A 20,850-nucleotide genomic window follows, 5' to 3' on the forward strand; every position below is an offset into this window, starting at 1 on the left:
TTAGCTGAGAAGCAGTGCTGCCGTGTGCTAGCCTCTTCTCGTGCCCATGCTTTGTTATCATCCACACACATATTCAGACCACTGCAGGCAGAAGGTCTTTACCAGGAGGGAAACAGGGATCATCGCAATGCTGTGAATAGGTGGCTATACCTGATGGCAACAGCATGAACCCCACAAAGGTCAATTAAAAAAAACAAAGAAACACCATTAGCAATAATGAATGTTATCAGCTGTCTCTTGGCTAAAGGAAGCACTTAAAGAGTGAAGTGAGGAGTTGTTTAATCTCTATGGGGCTCCTGTTATGTGGCAGAAATTTGACTTCATTAAAAAGAGAAACAGTATACTGTAGATGTGAGATAATACAGTGTGAATCACAGCAAGGTAAAAATGTGGTTGAACAAAGCACAGCTATTTTCACAAGTCACAAAAAAATTCTATTGCTGAAAATAATATATTGCATATAGGTGATTCTAGTTGAGTTACTTCAATTTCTTCAACAGAAAATAACCAAAGAATTGCATCACTGCAATTGTTACTGGAATGAATTACTGGTTTGATTTGTTTGTTTAAAATCAGAAATTTCACAGATACCATTATGCACTGCAAATTTGCTTTGTATTTTGTGTCCCATGAAGTATATTTAAGCATGAATTCTCCAATTAGATTCTTCCCTATACATTGAGACAGTTTCTGGAGTTTCATATTTTCAACTGCATAACCTTGCAAAGTTTGATCTATCAAAATTTATCATCTTTTGTACACTGAACCTTTTGGGATGAAAGCAGCACATGTAATACTGCAATAGCTCATAGACTGTCATTCTTTTCAGTATAAACTCATTTTCTAGGAGTTTATAACTCAGCTATGAAATCTGCAGACTGAAACATAAGAAACCAGATGTCATCTGAGCAGCCTTTCTTTACACAGGAATTAGGATTTTTTCATAGAAGAGAGAAAAAATGTTTTGTAGGTTTTACGTACATTAATTGAAGTCTTATATAATTCAATTAAGAACTTCATTAAGAGCTTTGAAACAGAGGCTGTTCAATCATGCTTTGAATTGACATTTATAAATATGATACAAAATATATTTCAGGAGACCATAGCACTGTTTTGATAAATTTCAGAGTAGGAGGTTTGTCTAAGGCTTTGCATGTTTGAAAAAGAGAAAAAATTATATTAAGTTCCATTAAGTTTGCTAGTGGTTTAAACTAATCCAGAAGTTAATTCTTTTTCCTGACAAATGCAAATATATTTTCAGTTTAAAAACTGGTGTATATATAGTCATAAAACACAAAAGCAAAAATAGGTACACCCTTCTTTTTGCAGTTCTTAGAATTTTCCAGGGAACATTAGCCCAACAGGGAGACTACAGTGAGATGATACTGCAGAGGAAAAATGTATGTGCATATTCCTTATAATTATTATATACTCCCCAAGGCCAGACAAAATCCATCTGTGACTGCAAAGCAGTAATAAAAATGACCACAGGTTTGGGCAAGGAAATGATGACTTCAGACTGTGTTATTCAGAAGCTAGGATGGGAAGTGCCACAACATTTGGCCAGATTTTTTGCATTAACTTAAAAGGATTAAAGATATATAATTAAAGAAAGCATCTGACTAGATGGGAGCTCCATGCACTGTTAACTCCCCATTCCTGAAGGCATTACCTCCACAATGGTCTGCCTTTGCTACAGGTCTCTAAAAAGCCTCTTTATTTGAGCAAAACAAATTAGCCCCAACAAAGAGCGTACCCATGAGATTTTATTACTTACAAAACAACATAGCCAACTCATTCTATTAAGTGTGTCTACTAAGTGTGTTTTCTATATTTTTGCCTATATTATTTTGCAGGTAATTTTGCATTCATAGATTTGGTGAGGCTTCATTAGGTTTGATTTAGTCTGGCCTTTAGGTGACTGGCTAAATCACTGTCAATTTACTCTGAATATTGAGCACTCTGGATCTGAAATTAGGGGGATGTTAATTAGCTGTAATTGGTCACAGAGATGGCAGGGAATTTTGAATTCTCTATTAGCCCATTAGCAAGTATAGATTCCTGGGCAATCAAGGACTAAAATAATCTTTAATTATTGAGTTGCATTTACCAATTTAAATGTATAATCCAGTTATGTGTACAAGAAACGCATGAAATACATTCATTAATTATGAAGCCTGTTAAAAAGGTGTGTTTTCTAACACAAAGGATGGAAGTAATGAACTGTTGCAAAGCACACATAAAACCAAAAATAACTTTTTTCATTTCTGAAAATATATGAGATTTTTCAATGTGATATACTATTTATTCCATATTCATACACGCTGTGTACTGCATGAGATTTGTAGTTTCTTCTCTCAAGCTTTTTTAATGCATGTCACCTTCATACCATATTCAAAATATTTCAGTCATGTTCATAGTTGTTCCTAGCTATACAATACAGCATGGTAGGAATGCAAGCTTTTATTTCATTCCTCAAAGGAATGAGCATAATGCACTAAAGCACAACACTGCAAAATTTAATTTCCTTCTTCCAGGTAGATAGAACAGGAGTGAAACTTTCAGTACAGATCTAATTCTTGTCTCATACTTTCCTTGAAATCAACTGCTAAAGCTGAAGCTAATTTGTAGATTCTATCCCTGTCCTAACTACTGTACAAACTGACACATAACCGCCCAGGAAGCAAAGTTTTACACATGCAAACTGTGATGCAGAGGCCCCCTGTTATATTTTATGTCATAACCAGCACCTCCTGAATAATACAGAGTGCTATAGAATTTACAGCCATCATGCTCTGGATGTGTAAAATTACACAAAACTGTGTCTTAAATTTTGCTGTGACCAGAGCTTGAATTCATGTAATCTAAATTCACTTACCTAAACTCTAAATGTTAAGCTCCCTCAGCCTCCCTCAGGTCTATAAACTACTTTACAAATGCTGAATAAAGAGGGCCTGCAAAAAGTAATTTACCACATCTACTTTAGGATGAAACTAAACATCTCTTTTTCATATCATTCCAGGACAAATTTCATCTTATATAAATGGTCAAAATTTCACAAACTTGATAGTTTACTTTTAAAAGGATGTGAAAGCATAGCAATTAAGAAGCAAAATCTAAGGGTTGGCACTCTAATCACAGAGGGTAGTGTGAAGTTCATACTGATAAATTCAAAAATATATAAGAGCTAAAATACTTATACTTAATTTATGTATTTTTGGAGTTATTTGCCTTTCAGGTAATGAGAGTAAAATTGTTAATTATTGAAGAAAAAGAAAGCTCAGGTTCAAGTTTAAAGTACTTCCAGCTCAGCTCATGTGTACTGTTTTTATTGAGCTCCATGAATCTCTGTGTACTCTAGACAACTCATAATCTAGGGCACTGCACTTCCTGTATTTTTCAGAGGTTAGCAGCTCTGTAGTGCAATCAGGGGGAAAAAATCCATGTCTATTCCTCAGCCACACAGTTCCCTGAATGGTTTACCAGGTCAGCCTGCTCCTGATTTCTGCTGCGCTCACTCCTGTGCGGCGCAGTCACTGCTACAGCTCTGCTATGGAGACGGCCACTTCTTGCATAGAAACTCAGTGAGAGTCCCTGTGGGAGCCCCTAGATCAGAATCCTCTGTCAGCTCTTTAACTGCCCTTCAAAAATCTGCAGGCTGCTCCTCGGTCACCCTCCTGTCTCCTCTAGGCTGAGTTCAGCTCTCTCAGCCTGCCTCATTCATATGCTGTCCATACTTTCTAAACTTGAACTTCATGGAACTTCAGGTAGAGAAACAGGAAAGAGATTGAAAGCACTGGCATATGAAAGGCAAGTGTTCTTTGAGGAAAAAATACACTGTTTTTTCTGTGTTTTATGGATTTAAAAAGCACACAGTTGAATAGAATTTCTTTGGCATCTCTCATGTGCATTTGAAAACTAGAAAATTAATTTTAATCATGCTTGCAAAACTAAATTTACAGTCCCAAATTTAACTATTTGCTCTTTTTATGTAGGTCTGGTTTTTCAAAGAATATTAAACCCTAGACAAAAAAATACTGGATTTTAGATTTAAGAAATTTGCCCCAGATTCTACTTTCTATATGAAAAGGAGGCATTGCTTCCACTGTAGCCAAACTGTCCAAAAGTGAAAATCATTCTTGTATCAATAATGCCAGCTACATGATTCTATGTACAATCTTCAGCTATTTCCATGGTATTTTTACAAATCACTAGGTTTAGCTCAAAAAAAACCAGTAAGAAATCAGGAGTGGAAACCTATGGGTTAGGATAACAGCTATGCAACTATTCTTATATGTATGTAAATACAGAAAACCATCTTATAAATCTTGGTCTAAAGAAGTACAGCAGTTCCTTCTCTTAATGTCTCACTATCAAGACCTGATTTGAATGCTGGCTTAATTAATCACTTAGGAACAAAAATATTGCTGGGAAGGAAAAGAAACAAACTCATGAGCTCTAAATACTGAAGTATCTTTTAGAGACCTTCACAAAATAAAAACTCACCCTGCAGATTAAATTTAACATTTTTTTATTTCTACATCCTGGTCTGAAAACGGCAGTTTCCATCAACACTTTTGAGATTTAAGCTCATTTAACCAATACAATGTGAACAGAATTCTATCTGCTTAGAAAGTTTCCTTCAGACTCTTGTACAGATACAGATTCTTATTGCTTAGCATTAACCTGACTTGTTTATTGAGCATGTGTGACCTTATAGCAAGTTCAGAAATTTCTGAGTTTAAGAGTTTAGTCTGAGTTTTGCCCTGGTTCTTGACTGTTCATTGAAAACATATTGAGAACTTGATTAACTTGACTGATTGACTGATTAATATTTAATATGGAAAACTGAAATTGAATATAACAGTTTCTTTTAGTTTGTCTCTCTGTTGTAGCGTCAAGTGTTTGGTGTCCAGACTAAAATCTGATGCTTATTTTGGAAAGATGTCTCAAAAATAACTTTATGTTTTCCTGGTTCTGCAGAGATGTCCTTCTGAAAACAAAGACAGATGAGAAGAAAATTTCAGAAAGTTTTGTGGTACATTTTCTCCACATTTCAAGCTCTGTGATGTCTATTGATCCAGGATTTGTTGTTTTCTATCAAGATCTATATGTGTTTCAAAAGCTTTCTAAGTAAATCTTGAAGTCGATATTGATATATAGCAGGACAAAAAAAAATCTATGAACTTATCAGTAAACTAATAAAGTCCAGGAAATTTGTTCCAAAGCATCAACTCAATTTCTTTTGAATTAAAAGGCTGAAGTCCGAATTTCAATTCCTAGTTAATTATTCTGACAGATGCGATAACTTTAGAGTTATCTGGAGTTCTCATTTAAGGAAGACAAGAGTCCTAATAATTTGTTTTCTGGTTCACATACGTGTTTCCCAAGTGTTAACAGCTGTTAGCCTCACAAAGGTTTTACTACTGAAAGCTTGCTGAACACTACATACCCTTTACATTCATAGGTAGTTAATTTATTTCCCATTATATATCACTGCCAAATAAAGACATAAATATTTAATTTCTTTTTATTTGCCACTCTTATTTTATGTTCCTCAATTAGAATTACAGTCCTTGTACTGTGATCACAGTCCTACTTCATTTTAATCTTTGTCCCTGGTAATCAATATGTACCATAAAGCTTGATCTTGTTCATTTATCTAGTCAAGTCTTAAAACTAGGATAGATTATTGAAGACAAGGGTGTGCCTTAGCTAATATTAAGAATCTGGTCCTTTGTACTTATGGTTTTTGAAGATCAGTTTTAGGGTTAGCATGTTCTTTTACATTTTTCTGATCATTGAACTGTGTAAGCAAATATCAGAATACTCAAGGTAACTATTAAAGACTATATTTTTGAAAATATGAATTAATACTAATTTCATTTTTCTAGAAAAAAATATATAGAAATTGGAAAACAGAAATTTGATTTTACATGCTCATATATATTTTATGTTACTATAAACATATTCATTTTCCAGGATGAGGATGGGCTGCAAAATGGAGAGACTTAAATTATAAAGGTGTATGAGGTGTAAACAAATGTGTTCTGACATTTCTTATAATATCTTCTGCCTTGATAAACTCAGCAGAGACACTGTGCTGTCCCCAAGGAGGTGAGACACAGGCATATTTTGGTAATAGATGCTTCTTAATAAATTTTTAAATTTGAATATGCAAGGTGTCAAACAGAATATGCTAAGTTTTACCTGCTAAATCTTTGTAATCCACCAAGTCAAACATTACAATAGCTACTGCTGACCAGGTAACAATCAGAGCAACAACAAGAAGCCATGCTGCTGGTGAGCTGAACGTTGTCACGAGGTCTTCTGTCACTGATTTCTTGCCCAGTTTCATGGATGGTGAAGGAACGGATCCGTTCTTACCATCTATTATCGTCGTGGTTGTTGACATGTGTCCTATACAAACAGACAAAACAGAGGAAAACAGTGTAACTTGGAGCCTTAAAGCCAAGAATATGAATGCTGCTTTGAAATTGTTGTGTCATCAGAATATTTAAAATAAATATAGATGTTGTATTGCTAAAAAAGAGTTCTTGGACTTTCTGTAAGAAATAGTCACAACCAGCCTTTTTTATTGTATGACAGTTTTGAGTCTGCCACAAATAGCTACAGGCCTAGGAGAGTGATTGATGAAAGCATAAAATATTATTACCCTCCAAAGGATTGTCTTGTTACGGGCTGTAGGCCAGATTCTCAGGTGATGTGATTAAGTGAACTTCCATTGACTTTAATGGAGCTAATGCATCTATGCCACTTGAGGTTTGGCTGGAATTCTGCTGTAAAGGACATATCAGTAGCAATTGAAATATATATAGTTAATTTAATCTAACAGAAACACAAATGATTTCCATGTCCAGGATCCTTAAAAGTTGTTAATAAAAATGTAGCTGATTCTTAAATACCTTTTTTGTGGAATTTTCACTTAAGGAAATAATCTCCTAAGAAACAAGAGTTAAAACGCCAAAGCAGACTTGATTCCAGAAAGCATAAGTTTAGTAATAAAAAACTGGTAGGAAGTTGAATGTTACTTAGCTAAGGGACCAGCTGACAGTAGTAATGGACAGTAACAGTAGAAACTTAACCTACTTCATCCTGAGATATTAAAAATGCTAATTCTGGACATAATGCTAATTCTGGACACAAACCAAAATTATGGTAACTGAAACCTAACCATATTTGAAAGCTCTCAACTTAATCTGCTTCATAAAATACATTTTGATAACCTATACACTCTAGGGAGGTAATTTTTCTTTCCATTATATACAATAACAACAGTAAAAGTATTCTGAACACCACAGTTCAAATTAGTAGAAGACCACAGTATCTCCACTTAGTTTACAATATCTTTTGTGTGTTACAGTTCAAATCTTCAAAGATATACTACATGTGTTCTTGGTCTGGTTGTTGACATTGACTTGCATAAATTAATTTCAATGATTTAAGAGACTCTTGTCCATACAGACATCTAAAATTTCAGGGAATCAGGTGACACCTGGTTTATGCAGATCTTTGCTTTTCGCTTGCTGTTCACTTGTCACAGTTGATACAACCTATAAAAATTATATTTTCTGCGTGACAGAGTTGCACTATATGAAGGTAAGCAGATTCAATTTCACTTTTGACATAGAAAATGACAAATAGGCACTGAGAAACTTTTGCTGGAGCTAAGGTACAGGCTGTTGAAGATTTCCAATATTTACCATCACAATCTCTATTTAGACTCTCTTTGAGAATCACAAAATTTATATTCTTAAAGAAATAAATGAAAAAAGGATAAAATCATTAATATTACCATATATAAATACATCTTTCCTTCCTATTTTGCCCAAACAAATCTTATGATCCTTATGCTAATGAATACTGGTTTTGTTCCTTTCCTGTGGAATGTTAAAACAATATCCTGACGTGATAATGAAATGCCCCTTTATGCATCTGACAAAAACATATAAAATTGGGTAGGATAATTTTGGTGGAAGAGGTTCTCTAATTCTTAACCTGTCATACCTGTTGAGTTTTCAAATTCACATCCTAATCAGTTTTAGAATTCTTTCTTTTTTTATTTTATTATGAAGTGCATTGTATTAATGAGTAGTTGCCTTCGCTCTGCCTTTTAATTTTGCTTCTGCACAAGCATCTTAGTGCTCATCATTGCCTTCCAGCCCTGAAAAACTGCTCTGCTACACAACAGAGTTGTAAAAGCAAAACAAGACTGGCATATTACATGTTTTTTGTTACTTATTTGAAATTTATTCTTATTTATAAAATATTTATTCTGCTTATAAATAATGTCTATCTCCTAGGATAGAATGTATACAATTTTTAAAAAATATTATAAAACCATCACTGCTTCCATTTCTCCAAACAAAAATTTTAGATCCAACTATTCACAGCAGGAAGAAAGATCTGTCAAGTGACAACTAAAAATAAAGATCAGCTTCCTAAGTCAAATTCAAAATCAACAGCATTTTGTTATTCTACTGCATACACGATGCAAGTAATTTGTGCATGTATCAGGTCATAAATGACACATTATGCATTTTTTCCCCTTGGGGATATCAGTCAGAGTTTATGATGTGTAAGAGAGAATAGAAAGGTACTGTCTCATCTTGACAAATCTGATTAGTACCACAGCATGTCTTCAAGGACATCCTAGTGGCAGATATTTGCAGTTATAATACAAACAATTAAAACTCTATGTGTGTATACAGATATAGAATTATAATTACCAGTCAAAGGATCATTCCTCTAGGTTTGTTGCTATGTAACAATAGTTCTTTACTATTTAATATACCTAACTTTTTAAGCTCAGACCACTATGTGTCTTCTTTGTTGAAGAAAATAGTAACTGGTGATTTATCAATCAGAGTAATGCTGCAGAGACAGAGCTCAAGTATGCTAGAAGGTTATCTATGACAAGCTTTTGGCTGTTGATGTAGTCCAGTCAGATTTCCCTTTAAAAACTCAGGATGTTATACAATAAAATCGCTGTCATGACATTCATTAAAGTGTGAGTGAACAGCTATTGATTCAAATTTGACTGGAAATCAAGCTAGGAAAATACTGTTATACTGCTGGATGTTCCTGATACAGGTGCTTGCATTGTTATTCAGGGGCCTAAGAAAGTTTTCCAGTGTTGTTTTAAATGCTTTACATTATCAAAAACATCCTCACAGGACTGGCAGGCAAAATCTACAGGACAGTAACTTTGGAACTGCCTGAAAAAAAAAAAAAAAAAAACAGAGAAGATGTCCTAAAGCAAATAGAAATTAGATTTTTATGTCCCTATATACCTATATAAACAAAATTGACTGGAGCATTTTATCTGATGACTCCTGAGAAAAACATTGTTTGCTGCTACATAATCTCATGTAGGGTGGATTGTATATTGATACCATCATCATTTCATGACTCCAAAATGAAGAGACAGTAATACTGAGATGATCTCCCTCTCTCCACAAGCATTCTATTATTGTACTACCCAAGGGGTTATCCTCATGCTTTTCTCTGACTCCTTCTTACTTTTGGGTGTCTAGGTTCTCTGTTCATTTCTGTCTACCTCCTACCAGTTCTAACTTTCTCTGCAAGCCTTCAGTGATAATATTTATGAAGCTAGACAACAGAGAAAAAGGGGATGTACACACAATGTTTTCATTAGTTCAGCCAGCAGTGATTCTCCTTTTACTCAGAAAAGTGCCAAAGTTAGGCAGAACTCCTGCCCAAGAGGTCAGTGAGGCTTTGGGTGCCCAGTGAGGGACTGAGAAAGACAGGCATTTTTGTTGCTTTGAAATCACCTGATGGAGCTTATTGAGTTCTACATTTACAAGCAGGTTAAAATCAAATTGCTGACATTTTTTAGGTATCCTTGCCATCCATATAATAAACATTTTCTCTCTCAAGACAAATTTCTGTGTCCGTATTACAGCCAGCCTGAATCCAAGTCAGTTTACTTTCGATGAGCACTGCAGTGGATCAGGAGATTCATAGGCAGATCAGTTGTCCCTGCTCTGGGAGAGGCAACATCCATCACAGGAGTGGAGGGTGCAGCTGAAGGCTGCTACAATTTCAGCCATCCAATTTTAATCCACTGCCACATGTCTGCTAGAGCCTCTTGGCACTTTGGGTTGTGATTGGTATTGATTTTCAATGAGGATGAGAACTTAAAAACATTATATATATATATTTCTATAAAAAGATTACTCCAGGGATATATACCTCTGACTGCACATCACAATTTCTCATGCACACAGGACTGCCCCATCAGGTCGCAAATGTCACCTTTACATCAACAGATTGATTTGCTAAATTCCAAACAGCTAAACTCCAAGATTCTTACTATTCCTCTGGTTTCAGAGTTGTCACTTAGAATACAATCTGAAGACCCATAAAGTCCTGTAAGTATAAATAAACCTTGACAATTGGTGACTTTGAGGAGAACACTGTGTAACTTTCAGAATCCAGAGTGAGCTTGTAGTCCTGGCAGCTTAGGTAAAATACCCTTTGTATTTGTGGGCTGAGGCATTTACTTACTTACATGAAAACTTAATAAGCATAGGAGTCCATGGTTAAGGATGGGGATTTGATTTTACAGTTCAACTACTACATCTTCTGCTACTCTAGCAGAAAAATGAAACAAAACAAAACTAAACATCCAAAATGAATAAATAAACCAATTCTTTTCAGACTCATTCAGGTGAAAAGAGTAATTTTCTGTATTTATGTTACTTCACAATTATTTTATGTATAACAATCTTATTCTGCCAATAGGACAAAAAAAAGTAAAATATTTAATTAGCAATGTTTTTTTAAGGCTATGCATATTAAAAGCAGAGGGGTAGTCACAATACTAAAAAAAAGAGGTTATTCACTTTTAAATAATACTATTGTTGCTAGGGCAATGCAGTTGGGATGTGAGAAACCTCAGCGCAGTCTGCTCTAAATGAGAGAGCTGGTAGATTTTGATGTGTCTGTTGTACTCCCCAGATGAGCACTCTAGTAAATAGGCTATAGAGTACTCTGGATTCAGGTCATTAATGGCTTCTGTTTGACCTATTCCACTTCACTTGGAACATTTAAATACTAATTAAGGAAGCAAGAAAGAGAAAAAATGGCTGTATAAATCGACACTGTATGTTAAGCACCAGCTCAAGCCTTGGGCTTTAACATGGTGACCTTATCAACCCAGCACTGCTGGGATCAGGCAGGCAGGAGCCTCAGCCTACAGTAAGTAGGGTACTGCAGGGAGAAGAGGACAAGGGATTAGAACCCTTCAGTGAAGTGGGCAATGGATATAAGATAATCTGATGCATTTTTTTCAAGCTCAGCACATCACACTTAGTGAGTCCACAGACCTGCAGGCATCACAATAATCTTTCCCCATGTGAGAAAAATAATTTCTAACTCATGAAAGGATTACACCTACACCTGTTGTTCAGGTGATACTTATGCCTGACTGTGACATCCTCCTGTTTCAATATCTCTGCTAGGGTTTCTTTTTCCTTGGCTTATATGAACACAAAGGAAAAGGCAGAAATATTTCCATGGTCAGTAATTAATACCTTACAATAAAATATTAGTAATAATATTCTTTCCTTAAGCAACCTAATGACTTTTTTCATGCTTTTTGTCTTGTTTATATATTTATGTGAAAACAAAATGCTGAGCAGAGAGAAGAGACACCTTCAAGACCCACTGTATGCACTGAACAGAGAGCCTCTATCATCTTATCTGGCCAGCATCAGGGGCCAAAAATGCAGATACTGGACAACGGCCAACAATCAAGTGCAGAATATTTCAGAAAAGAAAGAGCAAGAGCACTGCTCTCTCAACACCTGTGTATATTCACAACTTCTCCGACTTAAAGGTAGTTTTGCTGCAGACTAGAGGCTTAGAAAGCTGTGTGTGGGAGTGTATATGAGAGAACACATGCAGATTTATCGGTGACTGATAGTTATAAAAATGTAATAATCTTTATGAAATGTGGAAAGCAGGGCTGGAGATTATGCAGCGACTAATTCTACATAACAAAAGAATTAGAATAGAGGTTATGGAATATGAAGAAGATGGTGAATGAAAATTAGCTGAATGATTGGATTCAGAAAAGGCACTTATAATTATTATGGTGGTTGGTCCTCTGTATGTTTTTAATTTCCTTTTCTGTTATTATATCTGTATTGGCTTTATTTTTGATCAATACAGAACATCTGATAATTTCAGGAAGTAGATAGTATTAATCTTTCTATTCATTGTCCAAGAAATTATGTACAGCAATCTTTTCATTTCATCGATTTCAATAAGCAGCTTTTAAAAGAAAAGATACATTTTATCAAGCCATTTCATTATCAAGTCCAAAGAAACTGTGTACTTCATACAGTATCAGTAAATAATACTAATAGTGCTGGTATGGGGTGAAAACTAGAAACTCTTAATACATGTGACATATATTTTGGGATTGTAATAATTGCGGTTGCTTAGGGTACTGCGGTGGGTTGACCCTGGCTGGATGCCAGGTGCTCCCCAAAGCCATAATACTCCTCTCCTTCCCTGGACAGAGGATAGTAAATGTAAGAAAAGGCTCATGGGTTGAGATAGTAACAGGAAGAAAACAAGCACCAGTTATCACCATGGTCAAAACAGACTGGACTTAGGGAAATTAGTTGAATCAATCAGAATTGGTAATCAGAAATATAATCTAAATTTTTCAACTACTCCCTTAATTTAATTTCAAATTTTCTCTGCATCCTCCCTGCAGAGGTGCAGGGGGAGAGGGAATGGGGGTTGTGGTCAGTCGGTACATTGCATGTTGTATCTGCCACATTTTTTCCTCTGAGGGAGGATTCACACTCTTCCCCTTCTCCAGCATGGAGTCTTTCCCATAGGAGACAATCCTCCATGAACTTATCCAGCTTGAGGCCTTCCCATGGGATGTAGTTCTTCACAAACTGCTCTAGGGTTGTCCCTTCTCTGGGATGCAGTCCTTCAGGAAAAGGCTGCTCCAACACTGATTCCCAGAGGGTCGCACTTCTGCCAGGAGCCTGCTCCAGCATGGGATTCCCATGGGCTCACAGCCTCCTGTGGGCTCACACCTGCTTTGGTGTGGAGTTCTACAGGGGCTGCAGGTGAAAATCTGCTCCCCTGTAGGACTGCAGGGAGCCAGCCTGCCTTACCATCGGCTGAAACCTGGGCTGCAGGTGTCTGGGGCACCTTCTCCTTCATTGACCTTGCAGTCTGCAGAGCTGTTCCTCTCACTTATTCTCTCTCCTCTCTCTGGCTGAAGTTTTTTTTTTTTTTTTTTTTAATTATTTTTCCTCTTCCTAAATCTTTTATCTTAGAGGCCCTACTCTCATCATGATGGAATCAGTCTTTGCCAGTGGCGGGTCCATCTTGGGTCCATCAGATATTTGGTCTATCAAACATGGGGGAAGCTTCTGGCAACTTCATCCAGGAACCACCTCTGTATCCTCCCCCACTACCAAAATCTTTCCATGAAAACAGATACAGTACACTCCCATGGGCTATGTGGACAAAAGTAGAGGATCTCAGTAGAAAATTTCTAATACTAACTAGAAAGCATCCATAGCTGTATGATCAGAAAATTGCTTTTCAGTGTTGTACAACCAGGTTGCTCTAGGGACTGGACAACTACATGTAAGGAATAAGGACTCTACAATATGAAGATACAATCTCTGACTCAAGAATTTTCTTTATTTCATTTCCCTGAATGCTGAGCAAGTATATTGGCAGGGCAGAGTCTACGCATTTAAAACAAAACTTTTTCCTCAAGAGTGTCTGCTGAAAAAGACAAGATACTTTCAAACCTTCATTTTTCATCTGCTAAAATTATTTGAATGCATGTATCTAATATTTTTTCCCCTGGGGATACCTGCAAAGATTGCCTTAAAAAAACTTTCATATATATAAAAGATTGGTTGTATCGCATGTAAGAAGTTGACATATGTGCCATGCAGATTCAAATGATAGATTTGGACCTTTGTTGTACAAAAGGAGTCAGAATTCCCTGAGGGCAATCTGGACTTCACCTCCCTACTGATCAAGGAGAGGAATTCAAGCGGTAGCAATAGAACATGGTTTGTCTAGAAAATCTCAGAGAATGGAATGGAGTAGTAGGGAAGAAATTCTGGGAAGCACAGCTGGGAAAATCAATTTGTTCTAACAACCAGTGTAACTGATAAAAAATATCACTAGAAGATTTTGGAAAGGAAAATGTATATATAACTGCAAAAAGGTCTCTTTGCTCCTGCAGGAAAGAAACTCAATTTTTCAGGAATACATCACTGGGTCCTATTGCAGAAATATTAATACTAGCTATTGCTTGTTCTTGAATAGGCCAAGATACAAAATGTAGAATTAGATAAATTACATATGAAGATCTACCTTTTTGTACAGATGTCTTGAAGCAATCTGAGAACTTCAAGGAGGGGAAGGGAAAACCAGTTTCAGCCAGACCTAAATTACACTGTGCTTTAAAATACAATCAGCAGTAGAATAAGTTAACTCTCTCTCAGCTGATTTACTTTTTGTCTTCAGAGGTCTGGTTAGGTCAGCAGATATCTGAAGGATTTAGGTGCCCACATCCCATTGAAAGTTCATACAAAATGAACCCTAAATCAGACTAGAAGTTGAACTTCTGAGATTTGGAGCTGACTTTTCATCTTACCTTACATGTTTGAATTTCATACTCTAGTAGAGCATTGATTGACGCTTCAAATTAAGCAGAAGAAATCTTGTCTCATAACTTAGCAAGGAAGTATGAAAATGTCTTCACTCCAAAATTGCTTCTAAAGAACATTAGACTGATATGAGCTTTAACCTTCTCCTCTGTGGGATTGTTTCCTGTGTGCATATGAATTTCAGCATGCTTTTTACATTATTCTGATTATTCAAGTATCTCAGACAAAGAAAGCATTAGCAGTAATTAAAAGACCTTCTGTGCTGTTAGTCTTATATGACTGATAATATTGTGAATCTATCTGCAATAATTCATACCTGAAATTATTTTAGAAATAATAGTAAGGAAAGACCTGAGGACCAGGTTTAAAAGATGATGTTTTATTCCCAGTTTTATTGGGAAATTTTACAGATTTTAATTACAACTATATCACTTTTTGCAATAATTTCTTGAGATATTAGCAGACCACAGGGATGAATAATAATGAAAATAGGATAAATTATTTTATAAAATCAAAACTGGAGGATGTGCCATTGATAATAACAAGAGAAATGTAATTTACTGCAGTTTGAACTAAATACTAAGATATGGAAAAGGGACACTGGGCTGCTTCCTTTCCAAAAAGCACCAGATTTAACATTTTCATAATCTGAAAGTTGGAAATTTACATTTTTCTCTCTTAAGTATCTCTTCAGTTTGATACGTTTTTTTACATTGTCTTAGAAATGTGATTCCTTAAAAAATCAAATGTTTCATTTCTAGCTTCTCAGTATGCAAATGCGATAAGAATGCAACTGAATTCTTAACACCCAATCCTAAACTAGCAGCAGCCTGAAAAATCCATTATTTGTTTGGTTCCACATCTGAATTTTTTTATTGATCGGTAGTAATACCTTCCTTTCTTTGGAAATAAATTGGTGCTCTGAAACAGTAAAAAGTTTTACCTTCCTGTTCATCTTAGCAATCTGACATTTCAGAAAGAGATGCCAAAGGGATATTTAGACACACTTCTGAGTTGATATAAGCTGAGAGGTACATCTTATCTTTTAAAATGTCAAAATGAAAGTTGGAGAAAAATGATTGCCATTTATCTCTAAATAGCAGTAGACCTTCTGAAGCAAGAGTACTGTGTGCAGTCCCCTTGTTATTAGATTTTGGAAACTCAACTCTACACGTCCTTGAAATATTCAGAAGGGATTAGAAAAAAAACATTGACTTATTTTTTATTTTTGAAAAAAAATTAATCCGTTCTCATCTGCAAAATGATGACAGTCCTAATAAATAATTAAAGTTACTAGAATAAATAGTAAGTTCCACACTCTTATCTTCACTCTGGACAAGTCTACCAGTATAAAGAAACTCTATAAAGACAATTTCAGATCTGTGCTTCCTCTGATGGAAGGATTTTCTCTCAATTTTCTCTCAAATAAATGTATTGAGCAATATTTAATATGATTATTTGCTTGATTTCTTTTATTCCAAGCTAACATGACTGTGAAGTTTGGACCAATTTTATATGTCTTAAAGTACTGGCATTTACAGACTCTGAAAACAAAAGTAGTTCTAACAATAATTTATTATACTCTCTGCAAGTTATGGTTCAAGTCTGACAAGTCTTCTATATGGAGCCACCCAGTCGCTACAGCACTCAAATATGGAGTTCAACACATGCATAGTTTGAATGCATATACTCATAAGTCATATTGAAGAAACTTGGTTGCAGGTCATTTACCAGAGACAGAAGATGAAGGTAAAAAAACAGAAATTGCAATGGTAAGTTATATAGTACATATATATACATAGAAAGAGAGAGAGAGAGAGAGAAAACTTTGTAAAAAAATTGGAGTAAAAAATTCTCATCTGACAGAAGGGGAAAACTAAAATAAGTGCTTGTGGCAAGTTAGCCATCTATATGACTGTTAGATCTCACCTGTAAATGGCAATTTACAACTACATTATAGGTCATCCTGTCAATGAGAGAGAAAACTGAAAGTGAGCTGCTGAAGAAAACTTATGTTGCTTACAAAATAGGATAACCAATTTCCCTGGAGACAGTAGCTAGCTACAGTAAACAGATGAACCAAGGTCTATCTTCTGTCAGGGAGTTATTTTCGAATAAATGCAGGAGTATTCCATTTGTATACTTACAGAATAGCTAAAGGCAAGCCCACTACATAGGCACCTAAAATACTAGGGAAATTAGGTTTTCTGAAACTTGATTTTAAAGTTATTTTCCTATTGAAATATGAACCCAAAATTATTTCTGATATGCTCTTTGTATTCAGTGTATTCCTGTAAAAAAAGAATTCTAGGAAGCAGTGGCAATCATAGAAATGGTTCATCTGAAGGCTTTGAATTTGGGTTGGTTTATTTTTTTTTCTTTTCTTCTGTTTTTGGTCTGAAAAAATCCTTTGGAAAATATTCTTTCAATTCTAAGACACAAGAGGGATCTTAAACTGACACAGAAGAATAGAATTCAGTGTTTAGGTAAAAATTATTAGTGTGTTTCATAATTTTCTTTTTGCAATAACAATACCCAAAATTGTAATTTGAAGTGGAAGTATAATCTTGATAGACTAAATTAATAGTATCATTCATCTCTAATCTTGATTTGGAAAAAGGCATGATCTCTAAGGGCAGCTGAGACATGTAGGATATGCTGTCACAGTGAGAACAGTTGATCTTTGTTGAGGGTTCATCATATTCACAACACACCTGTCATCTAACATGTATTCTGAAATCCTCAAGAGCTGAGAAGTCCTTACATTATTTTCCAAAGATTTATTTAATAGAATCTTATGTCAGATAATCATATCTTAGAAGAAAACTTTATTTCAAATCAGTATTAAGTAATTTGGAAAAATGGGATATTTTTGAGACTGTTGAGATGCATTCCTGAACCAGTTACTGTAATTTAGCCATATTTTAATCCATTTTACTCAGGATTATATTCTGACCAAGTTTTGGAATGTGTGAAAAACTTTTCAATGTAAGTTTAATGAGAAAAATCATTACATAATATTCATGTACAAGTGCAGAGCCTTAGGTACCTTGTCTCTTTTTCTCCTTATGCAGATGTTTTTGTGGAACCTCATGTACACACTGAAAAAAACCAAGAAAATTTAGGATTCTTTGAAGTCTACCTGAGGAAAAACAAAAATTCCTTCAGTAACTGTATCCATTCTCTGCACCCTTCCTCCTGACAGCCCAAATCAATCTGCAGAATGAGGTCATGACTAGGTTTTAGAAATTGTTAGCAACACCTGAGTTTTAGCCACTAGTGAATTAACAACAAATGAGTCTATTAATGAATCCGTCCTGTACCCATACCTAAGTCCAGAGAATATATAATATTGGTGATTTGCACACTGTTACATTCCAAAATAAGAAAAAAAAGCAAGCGAGTCCCTTAGAAACAATGAATAGCCTAAAGGTTGGTTTAGGGACTCATGTGTCTGTGACCTGGATATCAGGTCCCAAACCTGTTTATTATAAGGGGATAGAGATTTACCATTTGAGTCTTCCTATCACACCCCTTCCGACCTCTGCAGAGTAGACATGATGTTATAATAAAGACCTCAACAGACCACATAAATATGAAATTTGGGTCTCTAACTTATCTCAGTGATAAATGCAAGAAGTGATTACCTGGCTACATTATCTGGCTCCAGAAATTGAGCCAATATTTATAATAATTGCTGGAAATATTCCCCATGAGGAAGTGAGATATCTATGTGGCATTTAAAATAAAATTTGAAATTACAGGAAAGTCTAGATTAAAATCTATGCACAAGTAAGTACAGTTCCATACCTCTCTACTCCCACTTGGCAAAAGAAACTATGGAATGCAAATTCAGCTTTTGGGTGTCTGTTATGAAGTTTTCTTGCAAAAATGAATGTTTGAAAAGGAACACTTTGATGTGTGCACTTAAAAAGGCTATTTGTTTCATTTGCAAACTATGAGTGAAGTTCCAATTTCTATGTCAACTCTAACTTGAAATGCCATCCAAGTTGTATGATAGCCATGGGAATATGTATGGAACATATCAAGAAATGCAAGTTTATTAAAGTACTTTTTTTTTTGGCGTATATTATAGGGTAGGATATTCTCTTTGCTTAGTCTTTTCTAGTGTATAATAATGGCTTTATAAAACTTCTGTGACAGAGAAAGAATTGGCAGAGTTATCAACTGATTAATACAGCTCAAGGTTTTCCTGTTTCCTACAAAAGATGCTAGCTCATTTTTCCATCTGACAGAGTAGATACAAACCTCAAATTTATTTTCTTCAAGTATACATGCCATAACACTCATTATTATTAATCTTCATATAAAGAAATGAAAAAAAATTAGATTTTTTTCACCAAGCAAAAACTTGTTAATAGTACTACATAACAAATTCCTAATGTTGTGAATATATCCATTTTTCAGTATAAATTTTCTGAATTATAAAATAAAAAAAAGCTTTTTTGCTATGTCTTTGAAAACATAAAAAAATATCCATATAAATGATAAAATCAAGAAGGATGTTTTTAGTATGGGATTTAGGCCTCAGGAGAGGAAAAAAAATTAGATCTATGGTTTAGCTGTTAAGTGTCTCAGAGAAGTGCCATCTTAATTTTGAAAATTATTCACATAAATTTTTTACTTGTAGGCTAGCAGTCCTTTAAACTTTATTAACAGTTCTTATTCAGTGACTGATAAAATAAAAATATTCTCTCAATGAAAAGATTCCTAAAGCAGAAGATGACTTATTTAAAAAATCTGTCCATATAGACTGTGTCTAAAATATTTCTTTACCCTACTTACATTAAGCTCCTAAATACATAACCCAAACCAGCAAGAATACATTAATTATAAGCTTATGTGAAGTAAAAATTATTGTCTACTGAGAGACATATTTGTAAAATTGTCTTAGTATAAGGTTCCAAATTCTAGAAAAGAAATTCAAACTATACTTTCTTGGGCAGAGAATAGAATCAGAGAATCCTTTAGGTTGGAAAAAACCTTTAAGATTATCCAGAGCCCAGCCATTAAGTCTGAGGACTACCAGGGCCATCACTAGACTGTGCTCCCCAGCACCACATCTTTTAAAGACCTCCAGGAATAGTGACTCCACCATTTCTCTGGGCAGCCTGTTCCAGTACTTAACCTCTCTTTCCATGAATAATTTTTTTTCCTAATATCCAACCTAAATCTCATCTGGCAAAGCTTAAGGCCATTTCCTCTCATCCCATTGCTTGTTACTTGGGAGAAGAGACCAAAAACCACTTGGCTACAGCCTCCTTTCAGGTGGTTTCAAGGAGCAATGGGATCTCCCCTAAGCCTCCTTTTCTCCAGGCTAAATAACCCCCAGTTCCCTCAGATGCTCATAAGGGTTGTGCTCTAGACTCTTCAACAGCATAGAATTTTGCAAATTTATCAATAATTTTAATTTACTCTCATTTCACTTTTCCAGTCAACATTGGCATAAAAATGGAAAAAAAAAATGTGTTGAAATGTCTGAGTTCCTCTTTCTGGGCAACTCTCTGCCCTATGTATGGATGGGGAATCCATTTCCTTGTATTTTTGGAATATGAATTTTTCTGAAGTTCATAGCTCTTGCAATTCCTGTGACTGCTTTATAATGTTGGACATCGGGTTCAGCCAAATTTGGCAGTGGAAGACTAATTAACTTGTAAGAAGACTTCAGCAGAGCAGTCCTTCAGAACTCAGTATGCATCTTAGGAGAGAAGAAGACCTTTCCACTTCTTTTAATGGCATGATCAGTGCTGAAAGCTTTCATAATGCTAAAGATTTGCCTCAGTACAGTTCAAAAGATTTTATTTCAAGTTTAAAAAAAACCCACTATCTTGAGGAGGCCCCTCAATGTTATTATTGCTAACTGGAACTGAAAGTGAGCTGCATCAAGGAAAAATTTTGACCTGGTTGGAATGATAGTTTCCTTATTACCTCCCATGGATTCTAAATCAACTAATCTTTAGCATCTGCTGTAAACATGCACAAAGTCATCACAAAAACATTCAGCCATGCTTCACGAGCTGTAACACCTCCCCACATTCCCTGTAGAGCAGATCCATATAGCTCCAGTATTCCTAGCCCACAGTAACAGCAGGTGCTGCAAAGTTTCCACCCAGCTTGA

At 35.3% G+C, this 20,850-nt stretch overlaps 1 protein-coding gene across 1 annotated transcript in view; it reads right to left on the reverse strand.

Moving 5' to 3' along the window:
• Window positions 1–4,514: 4,514 nt before the first annotated feature.
• TRDN (triadin) overlaps window positions 4,515–20,850 on the reverse strand; it is a 31,475-nt gene continuing 15,139 nt past the window's right edge. Inside the window, exons 2-3 of the mRNA XM_068184379.1 lie at window positions 6,211–6,420; window positions 4,515–4,993 (exon numbers count right to left, since the gene is read on the reverse strand). Coding sequence (XP_068040480.1) covers window positions 4,962–4,993; window positions 6,211–6,420 — 242 coding nt within the window. The 3' untranslated portion in view covers window positions 4,515–4,961. The remainder of the gene's footprint in view (window positions 4,994–6,210; window positions 6,421–20,850) is intronic.

The sequence above is a fragment of the Anomalospiza imberbis genome, chromosome 3 (genome assembly GCF_031753505.1).
Source record: "Anomalospiza imberbis isolate Cuckoo-Finch-1a 21T00152 chromosome 3, ASM3175350v1, whole genome shotgun sequence".
NCBI lineage: Eukaryota > Metazoa > Chordata > Aves > Passeriformes > Viduidae > Anomalospiza > Anomalospiza imberbis.